The 12001-nt window shown below is 40.9% G+C and overlaps 1 protein-coding gene across 1 annotated transcript in view; it reads left to right on the plus strand.

Moving 5' to 3' along the window:
• CERS3 (ceramide synthase 3) overlaps positions 1-12001 on the plus strand; it is a 134570-nt gene that overhangs the window by 21610 nt on the left and 100959 nt on the right. Inside the window, exon 3 of the mRNA XM_068991540.1 lies at positions 6921-7039. Within this exon, the coding sequence (XP_068847641.1) occupies positions 6921-7039 (119 nt within the window). The remainder of the gene's footprint in view (positions 1-6920; positions 7040-12001) is intronic.

The raw sequence follows: 12001 nt of genomic DNA on the forward strand, positions 1-12001 counted from the left end.
TTAACAGTTATTGAAACATCTTTTTCTCCCTAAAGTTATCCTCACTTTTATCAAATATAACCAAATTAAGGCTAGTTTGTTTGCAAAATAGGTCTGTTCTCACTAATTTTGGTCTGATGATTTATATAACCATAACTGATCATAGACTTTTTATTTTGCTGAAATATTTATAGAGTCTGAGACTGAACTTTTAAAATAAAACAGGGCTGGGAAACTCAACACCAAAGGCTTATCACAGATTTTGCCTAACAAATCTAGGTGAATTCTTCCCTTTTTAAGGTCTCAAAAATTCCTTGAGATTTTTGTACCTGTTAGTGAGATAACCTTCCTAACTCATTTGATAAACTTACTAGAAACCAAAGAGTTTCAAATTTCTGGAAGAGTCAGATAAAAAAATATAATTGTTTTGTTTATAACATATAATTTTACCAAATTATTTTCATAATTAGTTTGAAAGGAAGGTTTTCCCTACTCCCGGAAAACACATGATTCAAACCTGTAATTTTTCAGATAGAAACCGTAAAAGTTATAAGCATATTTGCTGGTTCATTCAGTCCTTTGTTAACTTTTGTGAAGTCATCAGGTTTTTCATAAAATACCAGGACATATCAGAATGTTAAGACCTCCATATAATTCCTAAGATATCTATATTAGTAATATTTATAATACATTATAACATGAGAGGATTTATTACTCATTTGATAATATTTTTCATGTAATTTAACCAACCAAATAAACACAGTTTAATATCTCTCTTTGGGATATTTCAGGGGCCCTCTGAAGCACTCCCAAAGTTAGCTAGAGGTCGAAGGAACTTCAAAACAGTTCGATTTAAGAAGTTTTGTCAAAAAAGTCAATTAAAAGGGCTTAGAACGTTTGGTCAGATTTAGTCAATGTTGACGGGTGTATCGTTTAGCTTGTTGATACGTCATGATAGGCGTATATACCAAGGCTCAAGGTCTATGTAGAAACTTTGGCTCTTATCAAGTTTCTCAGCTATGAAGATAAATTAGACATCTGACAGTTAAAGAAAAGTGAAGAAAGCTGAAAGAAATTTAGAGATTAGGTCATCTTTCTTCTTTACAAATTGAGATGAGGAAACTAAGGTCAACAGAGGACCTGTCCTAGGTCATGCAGCTAATTAATGGCTGAATCCAAACCTGGACCCTGGCCCAGGACTCCCTGTCAAGTGCTGCTTCTAATATGCCTAAATAATGTCTTTAACTGTGTACAGGATGTTGAAACTGTATTTCAGAGGCTGGAGCTATGTTTGTAAGTAATTATTCTAGCTCAGTTGATAATACAGTATGGCTTCAGTTCAGTTCAGTTCAGTCGCTCAGTCGTGTCCGACTCTTTGCGACCCCATGAATCGCAGCACGCCAGGCCTCCTTGTCCATCACCAACTCCTGGAGTTCACTCAGACTCGCGTCCATCGAGTCAGTGATGCCATCTAGCCATCTCATCCTCTGTCATCTCCTTCTTCTCCTGCCCCTAATCCCTCCCACCATCACGGTCTTTTCTAGTGAGTCAACTCTTCGCATGAGGTGGCCGAAGTACTGGAGTTTCAGCTTTAGCATCATTCCTTCCAAAGAAATCCCAGGGCTGATCTCCTTCAGAATGGACTGGTTGGATCTCCTTGCAGTCCAAGGGACTCTCTAGAGTCTTCTCCAACACCACAGTTCAAAAGCATCAGTTCTTCAGTGCTCAGCTTTCTTCACAGTCCAACTCTCACATCCATACATGACTACTGGAAAAACCATAGCCTTGACTAGGCAGACCTTAGTCGGCAAAGTAATATCTCTGCTTTTGAATATACTATCTAGGTTGGTCATAAATTTTCTTCCAAGGAGTAAGTGTCTTTTAATTTCATGACTGCAGTCACCATCTGCAGTGATTTTGGAGCCCCCAAAAATAAAGTCTGACACTGTTTCCACTGTTTCTCCATCTATTTCCCATGAAGTGATGGGACCGGATGCCATGATCTTCATTTTCTGAATGTTGAGCTTTAAGCTGACTTTTTCACTCTCCTCTTTTACTTTCATCAAGAGGCTTTTTAGTTCCTCTTCACTTTCTGCCATAAGGGTGGTGTCATCTGCATATCTGAGGTGATTGATATTTCTCCCGGCAATCTTGATTCCAGCTTGTGTTTCTTCCAATCCAGCATTTCTCATGATGTACTCTGCATAGAAGTTAAATAAGCAGGGTGACAATATCCAGCCTTGACGTACTCCTTTTCCTATTTGGAACCAGTCTGTTGTTCCATGTCCAGTTCTAACTGTTGCTTCCTGGCCTGCATACAGATTTCTCAAGAGGCAGGTTAGGTGGTCCGGTATTCCCATCTCTTTCAGAATTTTCCACAGTATGGCTTAGTGTAGTTATAATTTGGACGTTTGCAACAGGTAATAGAAGAAATGTTATATATCAACCCCCGAGTATTAGAAAGCTTCCTCTACTAAACTATGAAGATTAAGGGACATAAGCAAAACATCTAATTTATATTGCTCATAGATTACAAAATCAAGGTAGCATTTGTATAACAGATCAAGATGACAACAAGTTGGCCAGTAAAATGCCCATGGAATAAAAGTACTAGAACTTAGGAAGATAGAATATAGTAGAAGAAGGCAAAGTAGATGACTTAATAGTGGTTTCAGATGTGGAAACAAAATGATACTGCAATACTTCCACACATTAACTTGGCCAATATCACACAGACAGTGTTTTTGCTTAATTTATAGCTGAGGTAAGACAAGTTGCTGGGAAGACTAAAAAAAATTGTGCTGGTTCAAGGGATGGGCGGGTATGACCTCTAACAAAGTATTCCAAGCCTGTAGTCACAGGGCACTGCAGTGGTAATACAGGTACATAACATCTGACTTTATTAAGACAACTGAGGACACAAATCAAGGATTCTTCTTCAGCTGCTACAGACTGCACCAAAAAAACAAAAACTTTTTAGATACACAGTATCAATTCTATGCTGGTTAGCACAGAGGATATAACATGGTATTGATGAGGTCCAAAAAGCTATACATGTGAACTGCCACTGAGAGTTTGTTTGTTCTGTTTCACACACTTCTTTGTGACTGTGTATGTGCAGCTGTGTGTCCACTGTTTATATATCTGTATATCTCTCTCTATGTGTATCTCCATGACAATTTCAAGATGAAATTCAGAGAGAGAATCATGATAACTGCATTGTAGAGAATCATGATAACATACCAATAGCTCTGGCCAACGGATCATTTTTCCCGCTGTTGGTAAAATGAAAGAGCAGCAGAACTTATTAGCTAGCCCTTTTCCTCTGCAAGAACACAATGAGAACTATTGCAGAACAAATGAATGTGTAGTTCTGAAAGGTAATTTAAAGAAAACGTGGTGCCATAAGACTGACATAAAGCAGGTATTGTGGTCCATAGTTGGAGAAGGGTCCATAGGGGCATTCCAGGTTGCTAGCTTGTCTCAACCATGGATTCAAACATTTTTAGAGCAAAAGGCTCTCTAGCTCTCTAGTCCAGTTTATTTAATGGGTGAGACATGTGATAGACAAAGAAGTTGAGTGGCTTCTCCATGGTCCCAGAGAGTTGGTTTTTGCATCAAGTAGCCAGGCCTCATGGCTCCATTTTAGGCCACACTGCTTCCCTTCCAGGTTCTGCCTGAGAGCCTTTCCCTTCCACAGACACATTCTCTATAGTGTCCAGGCTAAAAACATGAATTGTGAGAACAGACTGTGTGTGAAGGTGAGCAGATTAACCCCTCTGCCTCAGTGTCCACCTCTGTGAACTGAGTGTGTTAACAGCAGTTACCTCATAGGACTCTCAATTCAGGGATTGAATTGAGTACTTAGAATACTGCCTGGCACACACTCAAGGTCAGCTCTTATTATTCATAGGCTATACCTATCATGTAGACTTCTACAGGAATGTTCTCAAATATATCTTCCCAACATTAATTATCCCAAGGGAACATCAGTTGTCTCCTAAGTATGCTTGTTTGTATTCCCATAATATCTTAACACAACTTTCTGTACCTAGTAGGTGTTCAATAAATGTTTGTTTCGTATATTAATAACAAAATACTACTAAAGACTTCTGTTTGCAAGAGGACTTCTATCTCAATAATATTGTAGATATATGAGGCCAGAGTTGTCAAGATTTTGAATCAGATTCATTTGTGCTCCAAATCAGGAAAAATGCTTCAAATCATGTTTGATCACCATCTTTTAGATGCATTTATTCATCAGGTATCTGTAGAAATGATGAGGTAGTAAAATTGTATTGTTCTCAGATCTGGGAAAATTCTACTGTGGGAACAGGGACTTTGCTCATTGCTGAATCTCCAGTGCCTAGAATAGTGACTGGCACTAGTGAGTAGAGGCTCAGTAAACATTTGCGAATGATCGGATGAATAAAACTTCTAAAATAGTCAAGCTGGACCCAGAGCGCTTCAGTCTTAGAAGGTACAGAATATAGTGCTGCTGCGTTTCAGAATATGTTCTGCTATGGTGCAAGCAATAGCATTTGAATTATATCTTCTGTTTGGGGGAATCTATTCATGCTTACAAATTATTTTAGGAGTAGAGGAATATTGTTTTTTGAAATGATTTTCAGTCTATGGTCTCCTTTCTGTGTTCAGCCATAATCTCTAGCATTGATGTAGCACGTGATAGATGATTAGATAGAGCCCCAGGATCCTAAATCACTCCCACGAGACAGGAGGCAACCACTCATTGTCAATGCCCCATTTTCCACAGTGGGTCAGAGCACACAGCTCCAGGCTGCAGAGCTAGGAAGTAGCAGAATTCAATCTTCTGTTTTTAGTTCCCTACCATTGCTACTGCATTCTGTTGCCTCAAAACCTGCCCTGTTCTCTCCTCTTGCGATAGGGCTGTGACAAGTTTGGTGCTGCCTGGGAGAGTGTATCCAGACCTCCAAACTTGTCCCATCTGGAGTGCGAGGTCCTTGCTGTGGGGACCTCGCTGAGAGAGGTCAAGGATAACAGGGCAAAGTAAACACTGTCTCCACCTCTGTTCATTCCTGGTGCTTCATACTTCACACACTGCAAGAGGAAGCCTTCAAAATGCAAACATCCTGTAACCTACAGATAAATTCCAGGCAAGGCCCTCCTTGCTGTGGCCCTGGCCACGTCTTTCCTCCTCACCTGTCTGTATGTTTCTACCCTGCAAGACCTCTTTCTGTCCTTTGAGTACTCCCGGCTCCTCTGTGCTCTCATTCCCAGATGACTTCACATGCTGCCAGGACACTTCCCTTCTTCATCTTCTCCTTCTTGGGACATTTTTCAGGGTTTAGCATAGTGTAACTGCCAGGAATTGCCTACATAAAGTTAGGTCCCATGGTACCCTGACCTTCCCCTCTTTCAGCACTCATCATAATTTATTAGAATTCTTTGTTGCATTTTCTGACTTCCTTACCAGACAGGCTTTACCTCATGAAGGGGAGGGCCCATAAATACTAATCTTGTTCATTCAGATCTTTGGTGCCAAACACAATGCCTACAGGAAATACTCACCAATGAATAGCTGCCAATTTAGGGCCATCAAAAACACAAAAACGAACCAAAACAACATCGAACAGGAGGTGAAACCTTAGCCTATAAAATAATAGTATTAGAGATGACAGTTTACAGGGAAATAGAATAATATGTCTTGTCTATGTTTTGTTTTGCTTTCTTTCTCTTCAGATTAAGTAATAGGCTTGCAGTTATCTCTGGGTCGGGAAGATCCTCTGAAGAAGGGAATGGCAACCACTCCAGTGCTTGCCTGGAGAATCCCATGGACAGAGGAGCCTGGTGGGCTACAGTCATAGAGTTGCAAAGAGTCAGACATGACTGAAGCTACTGAACATGCATTAAGTTAGGAGTAAACTGAAATATTTCTTGTACTCAGCATTGCAAAATGAAAGATCAAGAAGACGGTATCTTTTAAAAATTATAGAGCTTATTTCCATGTGGAAGTGGAAAGTACTGTAGGTTTAGCATATAAAACATGCCCATGTTGAAAGAACACAGCTTAAAATACCACCAGGAAGCAGGTCTGCTTCTGTCAGTCATTTTGGGTTCTTGTTTGGCCCTGGGAGAACTTCACATTTGTGATCTTTGAGCAAATCTATCATCCACATTGTTTTCAGTTTAAACCATAACCTGCAACTTCTGCCTTCCAGAGAAGCAGTCATCATTATTATAATCTGCAATCCTTATTTTTTACAATTGGAATTATTTAAGGTTGGTTTAAAATATGCTGTTGTTATTGTTTAGTCGCTAAGTCATGTCTGACTCTGTGCAACCCTGCAGACTGTAGCCAGCCAAGCTCATCTGTCTATGGTATCTCCAGGGAAGAATACTGGAGGGGGTTGCCATTTTCTTATCCAAAATAGGCTGTGCATATGATTAAATGTGAAAGTTTTGAATCTATTAGAAACATTGTATGAAATGACAGAAAGGGCAGGAGCCTAAGTTCATATGCTCACTTTGCTACTAGTTTTAGGTCTTGGACAAGCTGTTAAAACTCTTGGAGTCCCATTTTTCTCACAGGAAAAAATACAGAGATTGGGTTTGATTGACATCTTAAACTATACTACTCTATGTGGAACCTAGGAGGCCCTAAATAAAATTGGCTGAAGAAGTGGGCCATGTATGCAACTTGAATGTATGGGTTGCTACCAACTTATGGAGAACTGGTCTTTCTTAGCAACTGAGTTTTCTAGGAATTAACATTCTCTCTGTTTTGGGATGGGTGTGTGTGACTCCATGAAGAAAAGGGGTAAATGCACTGGTGCAAGGTTTAATACAGAACCTCTCTCATCTCCAGTGCACAAATGCTTGTAACTCAGTCTCAGTGTCTTGCTTGCCTGCCAGCCTACTCTGCTCTTAAGCACTCACTCATTTGTTTCATCCCCTTTCAGAATGATATTTATGGACTGGCAAAGAAGTGTAACTTGACAGAGCGCCAGGTTGAAAGATGGTTTAGGAGTCGGCAGAATCAAGATAGGCCTTGCAAGATGAAGAAATTCCAGGAATCTTGGTAAGAAGGATAGTTAAAGCTTTTGAAATGGTACCATTTTGTATGGAGCAGAACAGTCATCTCAGAAAGAATCCTGAGGTTGCAGCAGCAGAAGGGTTTGAGCCTGCTCTACCACTTGTCAATCAAGAGTTTGATACTAGCCACTCATCCACCTCTTGTGCTTCACTTTCCTTCTTTATCAAACAAGGTAAGATATGAACTGTCCCACTTAAACAGGAGATATTATGTACTTACCTTGAAGTCCAGAAAAATCATAAAAATGTCTTAACTAGTGTTTATCTTTTCTAGGGTAGCACTTGGCCCTACCAGACTATCGCCTGTTTCCAATCACATTATAGTTATTCTGTCACATTATAAGAGCAGAGAAGGTCTGAGAGGGCGCTGTCCTCTTCTCTCAGTACTGGTGGAGAGGACTTCTTTCTGTCTCAACTCGACTCTTACCCTACTCCTGCTTGTGGACTGGACAACCAGTTCCTCTCAGTTTCCCCTGTGGTTTAGCAGGAGGTCTGGATGGGCTGGGCACCACATAGAGTTTTTGCATAGCTGGCTACTTCAGATACATTCTGAGGGCAGTGTGACTGTATCACACTTATTTTTGACTTTATTAAAATTATGCTTTTTCCTCTTCTTCAGAGGATTATAGTACTTTAGTTCACTCCCTTGGTGGCAAAAACTGACACCTGTGCCAAAATGAGGGTCTAGGTCATTGCTATTACTTTGTTGTTCTTCTTTACATCCAGACCAATAAATGTTAGTTGGGTTGTGTGTGATACCACATTCTACACACCAATAGCATTCCTTCATTTTTCCTGTTTCTTATGGTCCTCAGATTGCCTAATGACTTTCACCAGATATATTTGTTTTGATGGTGAAACAGATAGGGATTTGGTATAAGACTCTCAAAGAAATCAAACCTGTGAGAGGCTAAACTTTAATGACTCTCTTTAACTACGTATACATTCCTGTGTACAGTCATCCAATTGTGAGACTGGTGATGTATATTTAGAGGCACAGATCAATTCTTCATCGTGTCTTCGAGATAAACTTTTTTTTTTTTCTCATCATGGGCTTCTATTGCCTTTCCCACAGTAGCTGGAGGTGTATGACCTGGTTTGTTTTCTAACTGTTTATCTCTGAGTTTTAGCCCTTGCAAGATTAGTTAATACTGTGTTGCCACTATGTCAGCTTGGCCCAGGTAAATCTCTCTTGATGATCACTATAAAACACTACAAAGTGGAACTGGTTTCACGTTAGATCTTCCTGTTTTTCTGTTATCATTTATCCTCTCTAGCAAATGACTCTTATCGTAAATGAAGTCCCAAGCAGGGACTAAGTCTCTCCCTCAGAGCTGAATCATACTCCAGTGAAGGAGTATAGTAATTTCTTATAAATCATAGTGCCTTACAGTTTATAAATGATCTTGGTTTGATCCTCCCTGCCTCTCACAGTGTGGGGCAGTCAGGGAAAGTGGGGCTGGCCTTGGTTGAGAAATGAGAACCTGCACATTATCTAGTTTATGTACTTGCTCAAGGTTGCCTGCTGTTGGGGGACCTGTTGCCCTCAGATATTCTGACTCCTGTGTGGCCCCTGCTACCTAATGCTGACCTCTCAGAAGCAGGGCCCCCACATATCAAGTAACTGGGTCAGAAGGGTTCAACAGTGAGTCCACCGAGAGTCAGCCACAAAGTTCAGGTTAGGGAAGGGAATTATGAGTTGCCATGATCAATCGTCAGGCAGTGCAGAGGGTTGTGTGGACCATCTTCATAGTATGTGGAACTATCCTAGATCCTGTGGAGATGTAGATTTTCAGAGGGAAGTAGAAGTGGAAAGTATGTCACTGGCCCAGAGCAACTAATTAGGGAGATAAGACTATCACTTACGAAACTACAACATCTGGTGTTCCATTCCATCCAATAGCACATGGTCTACACAGAGCCCACAGTCTACACATAGTCTATACATGGCACATGGTCTATAGTCATCTTCAGGTGTACTCTGGGCATTCAGAGGAGATGTGTCAGCAGGGCTAGGTACATTAGACAAAGGCTTTCTAGAGGTCAGGCAAAGCTGGACCTTGAGGGACGGGTCAGATTTCCGCAAGAAAAGAAAGCATGATTTGAGGGCAGCATATATATTTTAAGTAAGGCAAAGACAGGAAACAGTACGGTGTATTTAGGCGGTTGAAGTGAACCCACAAATGAAATTTAAGCTTTACCTTATTGTTTAGCAGTGTCACAAATTTCCTATGCCAGTGAACTGTTAAAAGTTATTATGGATCAAATAAACTAAAGCAAAATGCCAAACTCTTTAATAGTGTAGGGACTGCACTTTATTCCCTCAGGTATGAGATATGCTACAGGAAACATAGCAAGACATACCTAGCCCAGGCATTTTGGAAATCTCAGGAAACTTCAGGTCAGTTCAGTTCAGTCACTCAGTCATGTCCGACTCTTTGCGACCCCATAAATCACAGCACTCCAGGCCTCCCTGTCCATCACCAACTCCCAAAGTTCACACAAACTCATATCCTTCGAGTCGGTGATGCCATCCAGCCATCTCATCCTCTGTCGTCCCCTTCTCCTCCTGCCCCCAATCCCTCCCATCACGGTCTTTTCCAATAAGTCAACTCTTCGCATGAGGTGGCCAAGTATTGGAGTTTCAGCCTCAGCATCAGTACTTCCAGTGGACACCCAGGACTGATCTCCTTTAGGATGGACTGGTTGGTCTCCTTGCAGTTCAAGGGACTCTCAAGAGTCTTCTCCAATACCACAGTCCGAAAGCATCAATTCTTTGGTGCTCAGCTTTCTTCACAGTCCAACTCTCACATCCATTCATGACTACTGGAAAAACCATAGCCTTGACTAGATGGACCTTTCTTGGCAAAGTAATATCTCTGCTTTTCAATATACTATCTAGGTTGGTCATAACTTTCCTTCCAAGGAGTAAGCATCTTTTAATTTCATGGCTACAATCACCATCTGCAGTGATTTTGGAGCCCCCCCAAAATAAAGTCAGCTACAGTTTCCACTGTTGCCCATCTATTTCCCATGAAGTGATGGGACCGGATGCCGTGATCTTCGTTTTCTGAATGTTGAGCTTTAAGCCAGCTTTTTGACTGTCCTCTTTTACTTTCATCAAGAGGCTTTTTAGTTCCTCTTCACTTTCTGCCATAAGGGTGGTGTCATATGCATATCTGAGGTTATTGATATTTCTCCCGGCAATCTTGATTCCAGCTTGTGCTTCTTCCAATCCAGCATTTCTCATGATGTACTCTGCATAGAAGTTAAATAAGCAGGGTGACAATATCCAGCCTTGATGTACTCCTTTTCCTATTTGGAACCAGTCTGTTGTTCCATGTCTAGTTTTAACTGTTGCTTCTTGACCTGCATATAGGTTTCTCAAGAGGCACGTCAGGTGGTCTGGTATTCCCATTTCTTTCAGAATTTTCCACAGTTTATTGTGATCCACACAGTCAAAGGTTTTGGCATAGTCAATAAAGCAGAAATAGATATTTTTCTGGAACTCTCTAGCTTTGTCCATGATCCAGCGGATGTTGGCAATTTGATCTCTGGTTCCACTGCCTTTTCTAAAACCAGCTTGAACATCTGGAAGACACGGTTCACGTATTGCTGAAGCCTGGCTTGGAGAATTTTGAGCGTTACTTTACTAGTGTGTGAGATGAGTGCAATTTGTGCGGTAGTTTGAGCATTCTTTTGCATTGCCTTTCTTTGGGATTGGAATGAAAACTGACCTTTTCCAGTCCTGTTGCCACTGCTGAGTTTTCCAAATTTGCTGGCATATTGAGTGCAGCACTTTCACAGCATCATCTTTCAGGATTTGAAACAACTCAACTGGAATTCCATCACCTCCACTAGCTTTGTTCATAGTGATGCTTGCTAAGGCCCACTTGACTTCACATTCCAGGATATCTGGCTCTAGGTGAGTAATCACACCATCGTGATTATCTTGGTCATGAAGCTCTTTTTTGTACAGTTCTTCTGTGTATTCTTGCCACCTCTTCTTAAAATCTTCTGCTTCAGTTCAGTTCAGTCACTCAGTCGTGTCCGACTCTTTGCAACCCCATGAATCGCAGCACGCCAGCCCTCTGCTTCTGTTAGGTCCATACAATTTCTGTCCTTTATCGAGCCCATCTTTGCATGAAATGTTCCCTTGGTATCTCTAATTTTCTTGAAGAGATCTCTAGTCTTTCCCATTCTGTTGTTTTCCTCTGTTTCTTTGCATTGATTGCTGAGGAAGGCTTTCTTATCTCTTCTTGCTATTCTTTGTAACTCTGCATTCAGATGCTTATATCTTTCCTTTTCTCCTTTGCTTTTCACTTCTCTTCTTTTCACAGCTATTTTTAAGGCCTCCTCAGATAGCCGTTTTGCTTTTTTGCATTTCTTTTCCATGGGAATGGTCTTGATCCCTGTCTCCTGTACAATGTCACGAACCTCTGTCCATAGTTCATCAGGCACTCTGTCTATCAGATCTAGTCCCTTAAATCTATTTCTCACTTCCATTGTATAATCAAAAGGGATTTGATTTAGGTCATACCTGATTGGTCTAGTGGTTTTCCCCACTTACTTCAATTTCAGTCTGAATTCGGCAATAAGGAGTTCATGATCAGAGCCATAGTCAGCTCCCAGTCTTGTTTTTGCTGACTGTATAGAGCTTCTCCATCTTTGGCTACAAAGAATATAATCAGTCTGATTTCGGTGTTGACCATCTGGTGATGTCCATGTGTAGAGTCTTCTCTTGTGTTGTTGGAAGAGGGTGTTTGCTATGACCAGTGCGTTCTCTTGGCAAAACTCTATTAGCCTTTGCCCTGCTTCATTCCGTATTCCAAGGCCACATTTGCCTGTTACTCCAGGTGTTTCTTGACTTTCTACTTTTTCATTCCAGTCCCTTATAATGAAAAGGACATCTTTTGTGGGTGTTAGTTCTGAAAGGTCTTGTAGGTCT

Source organism: Capricornis sumatraensis, chromosome 19 (genome assembly GCF_032405125.1).
Source record: "Capricornis sumatraensis isolate serow.1 chromosome 19, serow.2, whole genome shotgun sequence".
NCBI classification, from domain to species: domain Eukaryota; kingdom Metazoa; phylum Chordata; class Mammalia; order Artiodactyla; family Bovidae; genus Capricornis; species Capricornis sumatraensis.